This window comes from Solanum lycopersicum, chromosome 3 (assembly GCF_036512215.1).
Source record: "Solanum lycopersicum chromosome 3, SLM_r2.1".
Classification (NCBI taxonomy): domain Eukaryota; kingdom Viridiplantae; phylum Streptophyta; class Magnoliopsida; order Solanales; family Solanaceae; genus Solanum; species Solanum lycopersicum.
This window is the reverse complement of record NC_090802.1, coordinates 58,316,730-58,337,704: the sequence shown is the minus strand read 5'-3', so window position 1 is coordinate 58,337,704 and position 20,975 is coordinate 58,316,730. Positions and strand designations below refer to the sequence as shown.

Sequence of the window (20,975 nt, the reverse complement as noted above, 5' to 3'; positions counted from 1 at the left end):
TTGAATTTAAATTTTAGAAGTTTCTTTTTATGTGTTTTCAAGTGACTCTAGGTAAAAAAAAAATATCACTATTTTAAATATATCTCTCATTTATTTATATGTATTAGCCTCAAAAGAAAGTTGTAAAATTTCAAGTTTGTTTTCATTATGAATGATGTGTATAATTAAATATAATGACATATTTTATGTGATTGACTATTCCTAAACACTAGTAAACGCGCATAATCTTTTTCATTTAAAAATTTAAACTAAAAAAGCTATAAAAATATCACATTAAATGTTTATACATTTAAATAAGACATTTACACATTTAAACTCTATTATCATATATTATAAAGAAAATTTACTTCGATAAAGTATTTATTCAATAATAAACGTTTAATTTAGACTCAACGTCTACTATATATACTTTTACCTTGGATAATTGGTGAGATGAAAACCTCGAAAACTAAGTGAAGTAGGACTTTGAACACTCTTTTTCCTCCTTTATCTTGTTACCTTCTTTCTCCATGTAAATTAAAATAAGTCGTAGTTTCAATATCTAAATTAACTTTTCTAATAAATTTTAAAAGTTACTGTTGTATTAAGTTAATATTTAGCTTATATTGATAAGAAAAAAGAAATAATATTTTCTATATAAGTTTTCATGAATGACTAATCAAGTGAAACTTAACACTTTTAGTACGTTTAAACTTGCAAATATAAATAATATGGACGTGTGACAATCGACAAATAAGTTAAAAATAAAAATATTTATCTTATTAATCATGTATGAATATAATTTTAAAGAAGTTTATAATAGACATTCTTAATTATGTATTGTCAAACATTTCTTTTCTTTCCTTTTTTAAACTATATACGTCTTATTTATAATATATTTTAATTGTTATGCATAAAATTTGATTTAATTTATAATTCTGCGTAATTTATAAATGCACAAGTTAATCATCACAAAATTTATGTAGTATCTTATTTATGATAAAAAAAAAATTGATAATTAATATATAACTAATTGAATTTGCATAACTCTAACCGATTTGATCTCTTTTTTATCTTTTATAGACTAAAGTCACTAGTGGGTTATCACTTAGCTCATCAATGGAATGGACATAGCTCAGTAGTTTCTTGAAAAAGAAAATTTGATTTTATATATTTTTTACGAAAAAATCAAATCTTAATACAAGTAAAAAAAATATAGTTTTAATTATTATTTGACAGGGAAGTCCGACCCTCCGACCCTTTAAATAGGGTTGTTTAAAATGGAATTAAAATCGCTAACTTAAATAGAAAAAGGTTATTTATTCAAAATTGCTGATCATATGCATTGTTCTAGTTTATCACCTTGTTTTAAATGATTTTTTTCGTGTCATGTTTTAATGGTTAAAGCAATAACATAATCGATAATTAATAGTCAATAATCAATAAATCGATAATCGAACTATAACAATTAATAACTGATAAATTCATAATTAAACCAATAATATAACAATCAATAATCTCATGCGAATGGATGAAAAAGTTTGCAATGCCCATAAGATAATAGAAAATAATGAATGCCAGTAAAGGTGGCCAAAGAATAAAGGCATGATAAAAGTCTTTTAGAAGTGTTTTACTCTATGTGATTTTCTGGCGCGAACTTGAATTTAGTTAGGCTCCAAATATGTAAGTATTAGGCATCGGCTGATAACAATTTTATATGATGTAATCATGAAGTTGTTAAATAATTATCATAATAAATACTAATTATAACAAGATATTAACTAATGAACCTAGACACCAATATTATCTTTTTCTTTTAAGATATCCAAATCATTTTTCCAATAATCATCCACATATTGAAAAAAAAAAGAATAGAAAAAATATTAAGAAATTTTAGTGGGTTTTCTAGTATAATTTGGTGTGTAGTTAACAATGAATTATATCTTGATAAAACAAGATTAAACTTATAGAATAATTGGGGAAGTTTAAAACTTATATGAATCAAGAATTCTTTTGTATGCTTAGGATCTTATGTCACGCTCCAATATTCTCCATACACCCGATAAGGTGCTTAGAGCCACAAGCAACCGAAGCTGGCGTGATAGTAAAATTAACATAAATCAATAGAAAATTGAAGCATAAATGTATCACCTAATTTGAAAGATCTATATAAAGTCCATAACACTGAGACATATTTATATATTTGAAAGAAATAACATAAACAAAATTTTTATTGATAAGTTTGTTTGAAAGCATTTACTTGTATGAGCTGCTAGAATAAACGCCTAACTAATAACTCATCTCTATGAAACTGAAAGTAAAATATTGAAAAGAAAGATCAGGTACTTGTTATCTGAGTGACGAAGATTCACCAATATTGTTGCTCGCTAGTTAGAAGTACCACTAACCACGAGTTGGTCTGAACATCAGAAGCTACCTGCATTATCAAACAGAGTATGTTATCAGTACCTTTTGTAACCCTATAGGTATGAACTTAAGGAAATAAGAAGGTTACATTTGATGATCAAGATTATCAGTATGTACGCCCATTGTGCTTTCAGCAACATAATATGGAACAACATTTGGTGCAGAGCCGTCAGTAACATCAGCATCATCATCAAGAAGGAAATCCAAAGTGTCAGTCTCCATAATCACATCAGTGACGTCATCCTTCTTCAAAATACGACGATGATTTTCCTCAGCTTTAAACCAGGAACGAAGAGTGAGTTCTTGAATGAACAACTCACATGCTTTAGCCAACAAAACAGGTGATTCAGTAGCAATCATTCTGACATCCTTGTCTGTCTTCATGATCTTTGATGCGGTTAATTCGAGGTAGTAGGTTGCTCTTGAAATCAATAACATTCTCCATTTCTCTCCGCTTGTCTGTCCAAAACATCTCCAGCTTTTCGTGCTTTTTCTCAAGGTGAGGCGGCAACAGCATTGGATACGCAGCGGATTGACCTGCATTCACTGCTGATTTCTCAGAGTTGTTTTCCATGATGATTTTTTCTATGTTTTCAAGCTCAGACACACAGAGAAATGAAGATTTATACATATATGCAACTGTGTCTATATATATATAGAGAGAGAGCGAGAGAGAGAGAGAAAAAAATCTAATTATAAATTTTCTAAATTTAATTAAATGAATGAACCTAGACAATTCTAAATCTACATTTAATCTAAGACTATTAATGGTAATTTGTTAAAATTTAATATGTAATAATAAAATTGTAAGAAAATAATCATCTTATTAAATACTAGCTAAATTTAGTCAATAATGCATCAAATACTAGTTAGTTCTAGTCAATAACGTATTAAAAATGAGCTAAGATATGAATAAAATAATTATTTTTGAGTATTCTAATAATTTTTTTTCTAGAACCGTCCATATATCACACAAAAAAAAAATAATGAATAGAAAGAAATAAAAACTTTGTTACAAGATATACGTACAATGCATCAAATTTGATGTATTAAAGACTGTGAATAATACTTTGATAAAATAAGATTAATTTTATAAAAAAACGGATGAAGTTTAGAATTTCTATGTACAAAGAATTTTTTTATAAACACAGAATTTTATCATATTATAAATATCACATCATTATATTAACAAAATCATTATTGTCATCACGAATTTGGTACTAACATGTCATGCGTGTATTTTGAGATTCATGAGTGCTTTAAAATCTATCGCTACAATTATCAAATGTACTATGCAGAGCAATATATGACATGTACACGATATGAATTTGATTAAACGTTTAACTTAGCTTCACTAATTTGCAATGTACAACTATATTCAGACATCAAGAGAAGGGGTGACATAGTTTAATAATACATATTAAATAATGATTTTTATTACAAATATGAACCCAAATAATACGATCTTGAATCACATAGTTGGGTTATGTACTATCATTGTTAATATTTCCAAATTGATAAAAATCTCGCATTCCTCGACGTTTCTTTTTATCTTTGAATTGATCTATAGTGCACCTCTGTGAATTTTTTTGAATTAGGTTCAATACATTAAACACACTTATGTATATATAGAATATTTGTTATTTTACAAACAATGACAACAAGTGAACAAAGTAACTTCATGTTTCTTGTTTCTTTGCGAGAAAAATTAGGTTTACAAGTGAGATTTTGCACTACTTTTACATTGTTTTATTTTTATAAAAGAGAACACAATTAGTTTAATTAATTGATTTGCCTTCTCAATTTCTCGTGTACCTCATTTTGTCTATCAAGTTATTTTGCAACCAAACAAAGCCTATTTGGTTATACATATATACACATCAAACTTCTTTTATTATGGTGTTGATAAATGGTAACATATACATTTTTTTCTAATACAACAAAGTAATTGTTAAATTCACTCATAACTTCTTTATATTTGTTGCCACTGCATTGGCAATAGACTGTTCAAAGTTATTTTTCAGAAAATTTTGGACAAGGGGCGTCTTTTTCAATATTAACACAAAGAACTGAAAGTAAGATAAATGTTGGTGTTTGTATATACAGAGGAGAAAGAAATCTAATTATAAGAAATAAATAAGAGAAGTGGTCCACAAACTTATTTTAATTAAACGAAAATCTTAAAAATAGTGAACTGTACCATAGATAAAATATGAAAAATCACATCCCCATAAATAAATTAGACACAATATTACAAAACTTAAGATACTTTTAAAATCTTAGCAAATATAATTTTATAATAAACTATAGCAGATTAAAATAAATTAGAAAATGATTTTTTTTTCTTTTAGATTTTGAACATTATTTATGGGCTAAATTTTTAATTCTTATATTGTGTTAACACATGTTTTAATTTTCTAAAGGAAAATCACTTGTCTGTTCATACATTTTCCCATTTCTCTCTCTTTTTCACTTTTAATGGGAAACTCATTATTCTCTCCCTAAAATAAAATATAATTATTAGAAATTTTTTCGTCCGATTCTCATAATGCTATATCAGTATTAGTATTTTCATTCAAACATTTGATTGATCATTTCTTCATCAAAGTTTGAATTTTCATCAACTTTATTCCATGTTAATGGATTTCTCGATGTTACTCTCTTGCCATGTATAATGCATGTTTTCGGTCAATACTAGACATGTCTTGAGAAGATGTAACTTGAAAACAAATAATCACAATTTTTATCTTGCACTTAACACAATAAAACATGAATGTTATATATATATATATATATATATATATATATATATATATATATATATATATATATATATATATATATATATATATATATATATATAGAAGAGTGAAGTGAGAGAACGATTAAGGGCAAAAATGTAATTTCACGCTAACAAAAATCTATATAGAAAGATGATTAATAATTCTAGAAATATCTTTCTACATATAAAGTGAGTAATGATCAAGGGCAAAAATTTAATTTCACGCTAACAAAAATCTATCAAGAATGACAATAAAAAAATTAAATAATTTTAGAAACATCTTAAGTTATTGTTATTACCATTAACTTATTTTGTTATTATTTCATTTTTGTTTCTTTTATGAGTTATTATGATATCTATTTTATTAGTACTCTATTTTACTATTACTTTAATTTAATTCTTAATATTATTTTTATTCATTGTGTTTATAAAAATACCTACTTTTTATATAAAAATTTATCATGAATTAATTATTTTCATCTTTATTTTGACTTTATTAATATACCTGAAAATAAATAAGTGTGATCAAATTAATAATATATATTTGATTGAAATTAAAGAAAAAGATGTTGAAAAGTAACTATACAAATAAAAATGAATAGGATGATATATTTGTATTAAAGATGACTAAAATATAATTTCATTCTAACAAAAATCTAACAAGAATAAATAGTTCTAGAAACATCTTTATATATATGGAGTGAATGATGATCAAAGGTACAAATGTAATTTCATGCAATCAAAAATCTACCACGAATGATAACAACAAAATTAAATAGTTCTAGAAACATATTTAGTTATTATTATTAGTATTACCACACTTTTGTATTTTTTTCATTTTTTATGAGTTATTGTGATATCTGTTTGTTATATGAAAGTAAATAAATAATGATTACGCTTAGTTCTTAATAATTATATATCAAGTATAATATTAGGTGGAATCAATCAAAATTAAAATTAGAATTTATATGTATATTTAAATTTTGTGTATTGAAATATTTTTAATTTTTTGATTTTAAATATGCTATATAAAAATATTAAAATTCAGAAGTTAATTTTCTTTTTGAAATAAAATATAACAATAAGTTAATATAAATCGAAAAGGAGGGATTCATATATTCAAAATGAAATGTATATGTGTTATTATTAAAATGAGCTTTCATATATTTCTTTTTAAGAAAATCGCTTGGCTTCTTTCTATTAATTTGTGCTTATATGTGGATCTTTAAAGATTTGAACATTTTAATATAGAAATATAATGATTTGAAAACATTAATTTCTTCGCTTTAACTACTAATTTTTACGTATTTGAAAATTACATTAAAAAAATAAATAAATAAATGTAACAATTTAAGATATTTTTAGAAAAACTAGTTTAAAAAATGATAAAATTTGAATGACTCCCTTATTTTTGTCGAAACAAAAGAAAGTTGCATATATTGTTTGAAAATAACGTAAGAACTATAAAGTACTATGAATCACAGTAAAATGACAACTAAAAATATGTGAGAATCATATAAGAAATTTCGTTGACTTTTCTAATATCACTTGTATCACATAAAATAAAACAGATATAGTAACATATATTATTCGAAAATGACACAAAAGGTACATAAATTCATAATTTGAAATATTTTTTAAAAATATACATGTAAAAAATTTAGTTCACTTTTTCAAATTTCATTTGTGTCACATAAATTGAAAAAAAAAACTAAGATACGTTGGGCCTACGCACCTGATCTTATATATATATATATATATATATATATATATATATATATATATAGACACACACACACACACACCAATTCTTAGAGTGTGTTTGGTATGAAGGAAAATATTTTCTCGAAAATGTTTTCCAATTTTCTCATGTTTGGTTGGGACAAAAGTTTTGAAAAACATTTTCCAAAGCTCTCCTCTAATTTCAAATTACTTTTTTTTTTTGAAAAAATATCATTTAAAAAAAAAATATTTTCAATTTCAAAGTTTTATTTTTTCACCCGATCCCTGACCACCGTCCCCCCCACAACCCCCCTCCCCAAAAAATTAATTTTACTTTTTAAAATATTTTCAACTTCAATTTTTTTTTAGACTCCTACATGCTTTTTGAAAATACTATCAACTTCAAATTTTTATTTTTCACTCCTACCCCTCCCCCTGCCCCCACCACCACTATCCCCCCACACCCCATCACTACCACCAAAAAAAATATATTTTTAAAAAATATTTTCAATTTCATAAATTATTTTCTACTCTAGTAAAAATAAAAGATGTTCCTCAAAAACATTTTTCATTCATAAATTAAAAACTAAAAATCATTTCCGGAAAATATTTTCTACGCACCAACCAAACATGAGAAAATAAGTCCAAAATCTACTTGTTCTCCCGGAAAACATTTTCTAGGAAAACATTTTCCTTCATACCAAACACACCCTTAGTCTTGAAGATTTTCATTCTTGATTTTTGAGTGAATTAGGTGTGAATACTAATATTCATATCATCATCCACTAGCTTTCTTTTCTCTTTTTAAAATATCAAATTGAAAATATTGTTGTTTAGGCATCGACTATTTTTATGAGGTTTTTCGTATTTCTCTTCTCTTTTTTTTCAGAATTAAGTTCGTAGTTTTTCTTACCAAAATTTTCAACGAAGACAATGACATTGAAGTTATTGGTGTAATATTTTAATAATTGATATATGATCATAAACATATTTTATTATTGTTGAAGAGAGAGTTGGGCTATATGAACTGTGATTTTTCTTGCTAAATTTTCTTCGATCTATTAATTCTTTTCTGAGAAAAGTTTTGAATCTCAATTTATAATTATAATTTCATGTATAGATAGAAATTTGTTCATACTAAATTCAAACACAACATTAAATTTATTTCTGATTTAGTTAATTTTGAGTTTCTTACTAAAAGAGCACAAGTGAATAAGGAAAAAATATTAGTGTTTTTTTTGTTTTCTTTTTTAATTTTTTTTACAAAGAAGAAAGCTCAAAATACTAGTTATAACCTTTATTCCTCATTTTTCAAGAATGAAGTCCTTAGAATACATTTACATTAACTTTTTTTGATAATTGGTTGATTATAGTACAGAATACCAGTTGTGTTGGAACAATTTCTTCGTAAACAAGATCGTTTAAGCCAAAAAAAATCAGTTATTTTAATAAATAATTGTCTTGATAAATAGAAAAACCAAATGTAAAAGCGGTGACGTAAAAAAGAAAATTCATTCTATTTATATAATGAGATAGATGAAGGGAAAAATCAGGGGAATGTGAAATTTTGCACCTTCAAATCTTGCTCCCAGATAGAAGTGTATCAAATTAGTTGATAAAGGAAAAATATTATACTTGACCATCTGATAGGATATTGTGCCCAAGGATTTGATATATGTCCTTCGATTTAAACAAAATGAATAAAAAATATGAAGAAACTTTGACGGATTTTCATGTATGCATATAATATGTTGAATTTCGTGTATCGTAGACTATGAACTATACCTTGATAAAGCAAAAATAAAACTTATAGAATAATTGGTGAAGTTAGTACTTTTATGAACCAAGAATATTTTTGTAAGTATAGGATCTGATATCACATGTCCAAGAATACCTCTAGACGCGGTACTAAGCCATAAGTCATGACCCCTAGCTAATCAACCTCATGACACTATGATTTACATAAATCAATATAAAATTAAACATAAACGCAAAAGATAAATCTGAAACATCTATATAGGCCATGATAAACTAATATTTGAAAAAACTAACATAAGATATTTATATTTGATTGTCAGTAAGCCTCTACTAGTAGGAGTTGCTAGGACAAACTCCTAGTTAATTCCAATTGTTTGAAACTAAACGTAATAATTGAAAAGAAAGATAAGGATTATCCTCGAAGTGATGAGGACTCATTAATAATGTTGCTTGCTGATCAGAGGTACCATTAATTGCCGCGAATTGGATTCTGAATATCACAACCTGTGTTATCAAACAATATAAACAAATATTATTTTGTCAATATTTTTTGTAACCTTATAGATGTGAATTAAGGAAATGAAAAAATTACTTTTATTGATCAAGATTATTACCATCCTCTTCATTGCTACCTCCAGCAGCATATAACGGAACAGAATTTGGTGTGAAAGGGTCGGTTGCACCATTCCTATGAACAACATCAAGAAGAAAATCAAAATAGTCAGTCTGCACAATCACATCAGTAAGGTCATCCTTCTTCAGAATACGTCGATGATTTTCCTGAGCGTGAAGCGAGGAACGAAGGGTGAGGTCCTGAATGAACAACTCACATGCCTTAGCCAGCAAAACGGGTGATTAACCCGCGACCATTCAGACATCCTCGTTCTTCTTCATGATCTTCTTGATACGAGTTGGTGGAAGTAGCAACCTGTCCTTGAAATCTTTAATGTTCTCCATTTGACTCTGTTGGGATTTCCAGAACATCTCCAAGGTAGGGTATCCAGTGGATTGAGCTGCATTCACTATCGATTTCTCAGAGTTATTTTTCATGGTGGTTTTCTCTATGTTTAAAAGCTCAGACATACATATATACAATTGCTCGTTCTCTATATATAGAGAAAAATAAATTTAATTACAGATTTTTTAAATCTAATTAAATGTATGAACCAAGACACTTCTAAATCTACATTCAAGCTTAGACTATTAATGAAAAATTGTTACAATTTAATATGTCATAATAAAATTGTAAGAAAATCATTTTATTAAATACTTGTTAGTTCTAGTCAATAAGGTATTAAATACTAGTTAGTTCTAGTCAATAAGGTATTAAATAATGAGCGGAGATATTAATAAAATAATTTTTTAATTTTATTTCCAGAATTCTCTATATATCACAAAAAATCAATAATTAATAGAAAGAAATAGAAAATTTATTATATATGGGCTTTCATATATGTGTACAATGAGTCAAGTTTAATGTTTGGTAGACTATATATCATACTTTGATAAAATAAGATTAATTTTATAGAATAGTTGGTGAATTCTAAAACTACTATGAACTAAGATTTTTTTATAAACTCAAAGTTTATTTATATCACATGATTATACTTGAAAAATCATTATTGTTATCACAATATTTGTACCAACATGTCATATGTGTATCCTAAGATTCATGAGTGTTCTAAAATCTCTGGTTTTATCATCAAATGTATTATGCAGAGCAATACAAGACCTATAAAATATATGAATTGGATTAAATGTTTAATTAAGAGCAACTTTCGCATATAGCAAACATAAATTTTATATTTGTATGTCATAACTATAGTTTGTCTAATTGCGTTTCGTAACAAATTTTATGTTTGCTATGGAGCTTTTGGTATAATTTCGCTACAAACATCTAATTTTAGACAAATTGCTCAATTTTATATAAATTCATTTATATATTGTAATTTGTGTAATAAGATCCGTATTTGTATAATTATAAGTGTATAGGACAAAAATATATGTATTTGTATTTCTATATACACTTTTCTCTAGCTTTATACAAACATAAATGCATTTTATACATTTTATACCGAAATGTATAAAATGAACTAATTGTATACCGAATCAGATGGCAAAAAAGGGAATGTTTGCTGCAAATTAATATAAAAATAAACTATGGATATGATATTTAATTTGAATTAATAATTTGTTATTTCATACAATGTTCCCTTTAACTAATTAGCCTCACTAATTTGTGGTATAACACTATATTCAGACATCATAGGAGGGTGTGTGTGTGTGTGTGTGTGTGTATATATATATATATATATATATATATATATATATATATATATAAACCTAGTTCATTTAATCTCCAATTGTCACGACCCAAAGCGGGCCGCGAGTGGCACCCACACTTATCCTACTATGTGAGCGAACCAACCAATCTAAACCCCAACATTTCAACCATAAATAACATAATAATAATGCGGAAGACTTAAAATTCATTAACGCAATCAGTAATCAACTTCTAAAAACTCAAACTTATCATTATCCCCAAAATCTGGAAGTCATCATCACAAGAACATCTATCCTCAAATTACTAATTCTAAGAGTATCTAGAAAGCTAGAATAAATAAAAAGCTAGTCCATGCCGGAACTTCAAGGCATCAAGACATGAAGAAGAAGATCCAGTCCAAGCTAGAAGCGTTAGCTCACCCTGAAATCCGGTGTAATGAAGACTGACTAGAGTTGCGGTTGAGTTGAAGACGACGGTACGTTCGCTGTACTCCACAAATAACAAAGAAAGAAACATACAAGTAGGGGTCAGTACAAACACAAGTACTGAGTAGATATCATCGGCCAACTCAAAATAGAAAACAGTATATATCAGATAATATCATAAAATCAACTACAATACTCAACATGCGGCATTTACAATTACCATAACCCTTGGTCACAACACCAAGCACATCAATGAGGACTCACGCCTCCTCATCATACTCATTTGGGAATTAAGTTCATTAAATTGAGTATATTAACATCTTTCAAGATTCATTATCTTTATTTCTGTCATGTCGGTACGTGACACTCCGCTCCATATACTATCCTGGTGCCGGAACGTGACACTCCGATCCTCATATACTATCCTAGTACCGGAATGTGGCACCCGATCCATATACTATCCTGGTGTCGGAACGTGACACTCCGATCCTCATATACTATCCTGGTACCGGAACGTGGCACCCGATCCATATACTATCCTGGTGTCAGAACGTGACACCCGATCCATATACTATCCTGGTGTCAGAACGTGACACTCCGATCCTCATCATACTATCCTGGTGCCGGAACGTGGCACCCGATCCATATACTATCCTGTTGTCAGAACGTGACACTCCGATCCTCATATACTATCCTGGTACCGGAACGTGGCACCCGATCCATATACTATCCTGGTGTCAGAACGTGAGACTCCGATCCTCATATACTATCCTGGTACCGGAACGTGGCACCCGATCCATATACTATCCTGGTGTCGGAACTTGACACCCGATCCATATACTATCCTGGTGTCGGAACGTGACACTCCGATCCTCATCATACTATCCTGGTGCCGGAGCGTGACACCCGATCCTCCTCATACTATCCTGGTACCGGAACGTGGCACCCGATCCCCTAATCTCACTACTTTCGTTCATCAAGCCTTCTTTTATACCAAGGCATCATCATTAACAAAGTAGATTAGGGTTTTTCAAGATTTAGGATTCAATAGCTTCATCATGCTTATTTTATCACAATTATATAATCACATTCATGCAAGCATACAATTAAGCATATAGAAGAGTTTACAACACTACCCAATACATATCATTCGCTATTAAGAGTTTACTATGAAAAGCATAAACCATAACCTACCTCCACCGAAGAATCGTGATCAAGCAATCTACTTCTCCAAAGCTTTGCTTCCCTCTTCGTTCCTCCTCTTGATCGATCGTTTCTCCCTCTCTCTCTGTTCTTTTTCTTTTTCTTATTCAAACCCTCTTTCTTTTACCCTAATTAGCATATAATTAAGTATAAAGGATGACAAAAGTAACCCACTAATTAATTCAAGGTTATCTCCTTTAACCCCCAAGTAATTGAATTATTAGTATTACCCACTAACTTTATAATTATAAGCAGGAATAGTCCAAAACGCCCCTTAAAACATTTAACAGAATTTCGACCCAGTCAGGGTCACGTAGCCTGTGACGGGCCGTCGTGCCTGCGACGTCCGTCCTGCTGAGTCGTCGCAGAGTTCAGAGACTGAAATTTACTGAAGAGCCTGTGACGGTCCGTCGTGCCTACGACGGTCCGTCCTGCCATTTCGTCGCGAAGTTCAGAGAGTTGTTCTCAGTACCCAATTTTTCAGAATTCTAAGTGTTTTGGAACGAGACCCCCTCGATGGTCCGTCGTGTCCATGATGGTCCGTCGTGGGATCCGTCGACTCAAACAGTTATTACCAGAAATAAACTCTACAGCTCAAAACGACTAAACTGGTCGTTACACCAATAAGATAAATTGAGTTATGTACTATCATTGTTAATCTTTTCTAATTGATAAAAATCTCACACTCCTCTACGTTTCTTTTTATCTTTGAATTGATCTATAAAGTGCCTCTTTGAAATTTTTTGATTTAGGTTCAACACTTCAAGCACACTAATATATATAGAAAATATTTGTTATTTTATCTATAATGACGACAAGTGAATACAGTAACTTCATGTTTCCTGTTTTCTTTGCGAAAACAATTAAGTTTACAAGTTAAATTTTACATTACTATTAATTTGTTTTACTTTACAAAAGAGAACACAAAGTTTAACGGATTTGCCTTCTCAATTTCTCATGTACCTCATTTTGTCTACCAAGTTATTTTGCAACCAAATAAAGCATATATACACATTAAACTTATTTCATTGCGGTGTTGATAAATGGTAACCTATACACTTTTCTCTAAAACAACAAAGTAATTGTTAAATTCACTCATAGCTTCATTATATATGTTGCCAAAGTATTCATCACCATCGACTGCTGAGAGTTATTTTTCATGAAATGTGATCAAGGCAAATTGTTTCTAAATTAACATAGACATAGTTGAAAATAAGGTAAATGTTAGTGCTTATACATACAAAGGAGAAGGAAAACTAATTACAAATTGGCTAAGCCTAATGATAAATGTTGATGTTTGAGGTACAATACAACTACGGTAATGTATAAATAAGGAAATTGGGGTTATATAATTTGGTGTGTAGTAGACAATGAAATATATCTTGATAAAGCAAGATTAAATTTATAGAATAATTGGTGAAGTTTAAAACTTTTATGAATTAAGAATTCTTTTGTATGCTAAGGATCTTATGTCATGCTCCAATATTTTCCATACACCCAATAAGGTGCTTAGAACCACAAGAAACCGAAGCTGGCGTGATAGTAAAATTAACATAAATCAATAGAAAATTGAAGCATAAACGTATCACCTGATTTGAAATATCTATATAAAGTCCACAACACTGAGACATATTAATATATTTGAAAGAAATAACATAAACAAAACTTATATTGATATGTTTGTTTGAAAGCGTTTACTTGTATGAGCTGCTAGAATAAACGCCTAACTAATAACTCCATCTCTATGAAACTGAAAGTAATATTGAAAAAAAAGATCGGGTACTTGTTATCCAAGTGACGAAGATTCACCAATATTGTTGCTCGCTAATCAGAAGTACCACTAATCACGAGTTGGTCTGAACATCAGAAGCTACCTGCATTATCAAACAGAGTATGTTATCAGTACCTTTTGTAACCCTATAGGTATGAACTTAAGGAAATAAGAAGATTCATTTGATGATCAAGATTATCAGTATGTACGCCCATTGTGCCTTCAGCAACACAATATGGAACAACATTTGGTGCGGAGCCGTCAGTAACATCAGCATCATCATCAAGAAGGAAATCCAAAGTGTCAGTCTCCATAATCACATCAGTGACGTCATCCTTCTTCAAAATACGACGATGATTTTCCTCAGCTTTAAACCAGGAACGGAGAGTGAGTTCTTGAATGAACAACTCAGATGCTTTAGCCAACAAAACAGGTGATTCAGTAGCAATCATTCTGACATCCTTGTCTGTCTTCATGATCTTCTTGATGCGGTTAATTGAAGGTAGCTGGTTGCTCTTGAAATCAATAACATTCTCCATTTCTCTCTGCTTGTCTGTCCAAAACATCTCCAGCTTTTCTTGCATTTTCTCAAGGTGAGGCGGCGATAACATTGAATACGCAGCGAATTGACCTGCATTCACTTCTGATTTCTTAGAGTTGTTTTCCATGATGATTTTTTCTATATTTTCAAGCTCAGACACAGAAAATGAAGATTTATACGTATATGCAACTGTGTCTATATATATATATATAGAGAGAGAGAGAGAGAGAAATAAATCTAATTATAAATTTTCTAAATTTAATTAAATGAATGAACCTAGACAATTCTAAATCTACATTTAATCTAAGACAATTAATGGTAATTTGTTAAAATTTAATATGTAACAATAAAATTGTAAGAAAATAATCATCTTATTAAATACTAGCTAAATCTAGTCAATAATGTATAGAATACTAGTTAGTTCTAGTCAATAAGGTATTAAGAATGAGCGAAGATATTAATAAAATAATTATTTTTGAGTATTCTAATAATTTTTTTCTAGAACCCTCCATATATCACAAAAAAAAAAAACAATAATGAATAGAAAGAAATAAAAAATTTGTTACAAGATATACGTACAATGCATCAAATTTGATGTATTTTTAGACTGTGAATAATACTTTGATAAAATAAGATTAATTTTATAGAAAAACAGATGAAGTTTAGAGTTTCTATGTACAAATATTTTTTTTATAAACTCAGAGTTTTATTATATTATATATATCACATCATTATATTAACAAATCATTATTGTCATCACGAATTTGGTACTAACATGTCATGCATGTATCCTGAGATTCATGAGTGTTTTAAAATCTATCGGTACAATTATTAAATGTACTATGCGGAGCAATATATGACGTGTACACGATATGAGTTTGATTAAACGTTTAACTTAGCTTCACTAATTTGCAATGTAAAACTATATTCAGACATTATGAGAAGGGGTTACATAGTTTAATAATGCATATTAAATAATGATTTTTATTACAAATATGAACCCAAATAATACGATCTTGAATCACATAGTTGGGTTATGTACTATCATTGTTAGTATTTCCAAATTGATAAAAATCTCGCATTCCTCGACGTTGCTTTTTATCTTTGAATAGATCTATAGTGCACCTCTGTGAAATTTTATTATGGTGTTGATAAATGGTAACATATATATTTTTTTCTAATACAACAAAGTAATTATTAAATTCGCTCATAACTTCTTTATATTTATTGCCACTGCATTCGCAATCGACTGTTCAAAGTTATTTTTCAGAAAATTTTGGACAAGGGACGACTTTTTCAATATTAACACAGAGAACTGAAAGTAAGATAAATGTTGGTGTTTATATATACAGAGGAGAAAGAAATCTAACTATAAATTTGCTAAACCTAATGAAGATATAAGTGTTGATAATGCTTGAGGTAGAATGCAATTTCATCAATAAGAAATAAATGAGAGAAGTGGTCCACATTCTTATTTTAATTAAACGAAAATCTTAAAAATAGTGAACAATTTCATAGATAAAATATGAAAAATCACATCCCCATAGATAAATTAGACACAATATTACAAAACTTAAGATACTTTTAAAATCTTAGCAAATATAATTTTATAATAAACTATAGCAGATTGAAATAAATTAGAAAATGATTTTTTTTCTTTTAGATTTTGAACATTATTTATGGGTTAAATTTTTAATTTTTAATTATATTGTGTTAACACATGTTTTAATTTTCTAAAGGAAAATCACTTGTCTGTTAATACATTTTCCGATTTCTCTCTCTTTTTCACTTTTAATGGAAAACTCATTATTCTCTCCCTAAAATAAAATATAATTATTAGAAATTTCTTCGTACGATTCTCATAATGCTACATTAGTATTAGTATTTTTATTCAAATATTTTATTGATCAATTCTTCATCAAAGTTTGAATTTTTATCAACTTTATTCCTTGTCAATTTCAGTCAATACTAGACATGTCTTGAGAAGAAGTAACTTGAAAACAAATAATCACAATTTTTATCTTGCACTCAACACAATAAAACATGAATATATATATATATATATATATATATATATATATATATATATATATATATATATATATTTATTTATTTATTTATTTTTTTAACTATATAGAAGAGTGAAGTGAGAGAACGATTAAGGGCAAAAGTGTAATTTCACGCTAACAAAAATCTATTAAGAAAGATAATTAATAATTCTAGAAATATCTTTCTATATATGAAGTGAGTAATGATCAAGAGCAAAAATATAATTTTACACTACCAAAAATCTATCAAGAATGATGATAAAAAAATTAAATAATTTTAGAAACGTCTTAAGTTATTGTTAGTACCATTAACTTATTTTGTTATTACTTCACTTTTGTTTCTTTTATGAGTTATTATGATATCTATTTTATTTTTACTCTATTTTACTATTCCTTAAATTTAATTCTTTATATTTTTTTATTCATTATGCTTCTAAAAATACTTACTTTTTATATAAAAATTTATCATGAATTAATTACTTTTATCTTTATTTTGGCTCTAATAATATACTTGAAAATAAATAAGTGTGATCAAATTAATAATATATATTTGATTGAAATTAAAGAAAAAGATGTTGAAAAGTAACTTTACAAATAAAAATGAATAGGATGATATATTTGTATTAAAGATGACTAAAATATAATTTCATTCTAACAAAAATCTAACAAGAATAAATAGTTCTAGAAACTTATTTATATATATGAAGTGAATGATAATCAAAGGTAAAAATGTAATTTCATGCAAGTAAAAATCTACCACGAATGATAACAACAAAATTAAATAGTTCTAGAAACATATTTAGTTATTATTGTTAGTATTACCTCACATTTGTATTTTCTTCATTTTTTATGAGTTATTGTGATATATATTTATTATATGAAAGTAAATAAATAATGATTACGCTTAGCTCTTAATAATTATATATCAAGTATAATATTAGGTGGAATCAATTAAAATTAAAATTAGAATTTATATGTAAATTTAAATTTTGTGTATTGAAATATTTTTAATTATCTGATTTTAAATATGCTATATAAAAAAATTAAAATTCAGAAGTTAATTTTCTTTTTGAAATAAAACAAAACAATAAGTTCATATAAATCGAAAAGGAGGGATTCATATATTAAAAATGAAATGTATATGTGTTATTATTAGAATGAGCTTTCATATATTTCTTTTTAAGAAAATCGCCTGGCTTCTTTCTTTTAATTTGTGCATATATGTGGAGCTTTAAAGATTTGAACATTTTAATATAGAAATATAATGATTTGAAAACTTTAATTTCTTCATTTTAACTACTAATTTGTTACATATGTGAAATCACATAAAAAAAACCAAAAAAATAAAATGTAACAATTTAAGATATTTTTAGAAAAACATCGTTAAAAAAACATGATAAAATTTGATTGACTCCCTTATTTTTGTCTAAAAAAAAGTTGCATATATTGTTTGAAAATAACGTAAAAACTATAAAGTACTATGAATCACAGTAAAATGACAACTAAAAATATGTGAGAATCATATAAGAAATTTCATTGACTTTTCTAATACCACTTGTATCACATAAAATAAAACAGATATAGTAACATTTATCATTCGAAAATGACACAAAAAGTACATAAATTCATAATTTGAAATATTTTTTTAAAAAATACATGTAAAAAATTTAGTTCACTTTTTCAAATTTCATTTGTGTCACATAAATTGAAAAAAAAAACTAAGATACGTTGGGTCTGCGCTAGCGCAGACACCTGATATCTAGTATATATATACACATATATATATACACACACACCAATTCTTAGTCTTGAAGATTTTTATTCTTGACTTTTGAGTGAATTAAGTGTGAATATTAATATTCATATCATTATCAACTAGCTTTCTTTTCCCTTTTTGAAATATCAAATTTAAAATACTGTTATTTAGGCATCGACTATTTTTATGAGGTTTTTCGTACTTCTCCTCTTTTTTTTCCCCAGAATTAAGTTCTTAGTTTTTCTTGCCAAAATTTTCAACTAATACAATGACATTGAAGTTATTGGTGTAATATTTTAATAATTGATATATGATCATAAACATATTTTATTATTGTTGAAGAGAGAATTTAGCTATATGAATTGTGATTTTTCTTGCTAAGTTTTCTTCGATCTAATAAATCTATATGAATTGTGATTTTTCTTGCTAAGTTTTCTTCGATCTAATAAATCTTTTCTTGAGAAAAGTTTTGAATCTCATCTATAATTATAATTTCATGTATAGATAGAAATTTGTTCATATTAAATTCAAACATAACATTAAATTTATTTCTGATTTAATTAATTTTGAGTTTCTTACTAAAAGAGCACAAGTGAATAAGGAAAAAATATTAATGGTTTTTTTTGTTTTCTTTTTTAAAAATTTTTACAAAGAAGAAAACTCAAAATACTAGGTTTAACCTTTATTCCTCATTTTTCAAGAATGAAGTCCTTAGATTACATTTACATTAACCTTTATGATAACTGGTTGATAATAGTACAGAATATCAGTTGTGTTGGAACAATTTCTTCGTAAATAAGATCGTTTAAGCCAAAAAAAATCGCTTGTTCTAATAAATAATTGTCTTGATAAATAGGAAAACCAAATGTAAAAGTGGCTACGGAAAAAAGAAAATTCATTCTATTTAGATAATGAGATAGATGAAGGGAAAAATCAGTGGAATGTGAAATTTTGCACCTTCAAATCTTGCTCCCAGATAGAAGTGTATTAATTTAGTTGATAAATTAAACAAAATGAATAAAAAAAATATGAAGAAACTTTGACGGGTTTTCATGATAGTATACTTGACCATCTGATAGGATACCGTGTCCAAGGATTCGATATATGTGCTTCGATTTAAACAAAATGAACAAAAAATATGAAGAAACTTTGACGGGTTTTCATGTATGCGTATAATCTGTTGAATTTGGTGTATCATAGACTATGAACTATACCTTGATAAGGCAAGATAAAACTTATAGAATAATTGGTGAAGTTAGAACTTTTATGAACCAAGAATATTTTTGTAAGTTTAGGATCTTATGTCTCCCGTCCAAGAATACCTCTAGACGCGGTACTAAGCCATAAGTCATGACCCCTAGCTAATCAAACTCATGACATAAATCAATATAAAATTAAAACATAAACGCAAAAGATAAATCTAAAACATCTATATAGGCCATGATAAACTAATATTTGAAAAAAATAACATAAGATATTTATATTTGGTTGTCAGTAAGCCTCTACTAGTAGGAGTTGCTAGGAAAAAATCCTTGCTACTTTCAATTGTCTGAAAATGAACGTAATAACTAAAAAGAAAGATAAAGATTATCCTCGAAGTAATGAGGACTCATTAATACTGTTGCTTGCTGATCAGAGGTACCATTAATTACCGCGAATTGGATTCTGAATATCAGAACCTGTGTTATCAAACAATATAAACAAATATTATTTTGTCAACATTTTTTGTAACATTATAGATGTGGATTAAGAGAATGAGAAAATTACTTTATTGATCAAGATTATTTCCGTCCTCTTCTTTGCTACCTCCAGCAGCATATAACGGAACAGAATTTGGTGTGAAAGGGTCGGTTGCACCATTCCTATGAACAACATCAAGAAGAAAATCAAAATAGTCTGTCTGCACAATCACATCAGTAAGGTCATCCTTCTTCAGAATACGTCGATGATTTTCTTGAGCGTGAAGCGAGGAACGAAGGGTGCGGTCTTGAATGAACAACTCACATGTCTTAGCCAGCAAAACAGGTGATTCACCCGCGACCATTCGAACATCCTCGTTCTTCTTCACGATCTTCTTGATACGAGTTGGTGGAAGTAGCAACCTGTCCTTGAAATCTTTAATGTTCTCCATTTGATTCTGTTGGGATTTCCAGAACATCTCCAACGTAGGGTATCCAGTGTATTGAGCTGCATTCACAATCGATTTCTCAGAGTTATTTTTCATGGTGATTTTCTCTATGTTTAAAAGCTCAGACATACATATATATACAATTGCTCGT

General features: G+C 28.0%; 3 protein-coding genes across 3 annotated transcripts; all 3 read right to left on the bottom strand.

The window, feature by feature from the left end:
* Positions 1-2,347: 2,347 nt before the first annotated feature.
* LOC138347704 (nuclear transcription factor Y subunit C-1-like) lies at positions 2,348-2,980 on the bottom strand. Its single transcript, XM_069296011.1, has 3 exons — positions 2,773-2,980; positions 2,524-2,729; positions 2,348-2,416 (listed from the first exon to the last, which is right to left on the bottom strand). Exons 1-3 carry the CDS (start codon positions 2,978-2,980, stop codon positions 2,348-2,350), a joined length of 483 nt encoding a protein of 160 aa, XP_069152112.1.
* Positions 2,981-9,137: 6,157 nt separating this feature from the next.
* On the bottom strand, positions 9,138-9,718 carry LOC138347703 (nuclear transcription factor Y subunit C-1-like). Its single transcript, XM_069296010.1, has 3 exons — positions 9,545-9,718; positions 9,283-9,481; positions 9,138-9,172 (listed from the first exon to the last, which is right to left on the bottom strand). Exons 1-3 carry the CDS (start codon positions 9,716-9,718, stop codon positions 9,138-9,140), a joined length of 408 nt encoding a protein of 135 aa, XP_069152111.1.
* Positions 9,719-14,424: 4,706 nt separating this feature from the next.
* LOC138347702 (nuclear transcription factor Y subunit C-1-like) lies at positions 14,425-15,019 on the bottom strand. The gene is made up of 2 exons (XM_069296009.1): positions 14,561-15,019; positions 14,425-14,454 (listed from the first exon to the last, which is right to left on the bottom strand). The coding sequence occupies exons 1-2, from the start codon at positions 15,017-15,019 to the stop codon at positions 14,425-14,427; spliced, it is 489 nt and encodes a 162-aa protein (XP_069152110.1).
* Between the last annotated feature and the right edge of the window lie 5,956 nt (positions 15,020-20,975).

What these genes read in the sequence shown, in the direction of transcription:
- LOC138347704 (XM_069296011.1), bottom strand. Translation starts at nt 2,980, where the DNA reads ATGGAAAACAACTCTGAGAAATCAGCAGTGAATGCAGGTCAATCCGCT. An exon ending in TCATGAAGACAGACAAGGAT is followed by an intron (nt 2,730 to 2,772) that starts GTCAGAATGATT and finishes TGTTGGCTAAAG; the next exon opens with CATGTGAGTTGTTCATTCAA. An exon ending in TTGCTGAAAGCACAATGGGC is followed by an intron (nt 2,417 to 2,523) that starts GTACATACTGAT and finishes TTGATAATGCAG; the next exon opens with GTAGCTTCTGATGTTCAGAC.
- LOC138347703 (XM_069296010.1), bottom strand. Translation starts at nt 9,718, where the DNA reads ATGAAAAATAACTCTGAGAAATCGATAGTGAATGCAGCTCAATCCACT. An exon ending in TCATGAAGAAGAACGAGGAT is followed by an intron (nt 9,482 to 9,544) that starts GTCTGAATGGTC and finishes TTGTTCATTCAG; the next exon opens with GACCTCACCCTTCGTTCCTC. An exon ending in AGGTAGCAATGAAGAGGATG is followed by an intron (nt 9,173 to 9,282) that starts GTAATAATCTTG and finishes TTGATAACACAG; the next exon opens with GTTGTGATATTCAGAATCCA.
- LOC138347702 (XM_069296009.1), bottom strand. Translation starts at nt 15,019, where the DNA reads ATGGAAAACAACTCTAAGAAATCAGAAGTGAATGCAGGTCAATTCGCT. An exon ending in TTGCTGAAGGCACAATGGGC is followed by an intron (nt 14,455 to 14,560) that starts GTACATACTGAT and finishes TTGATAATGCAG; the next exon opens with GTAGCTTCTGATGTTCAGAC.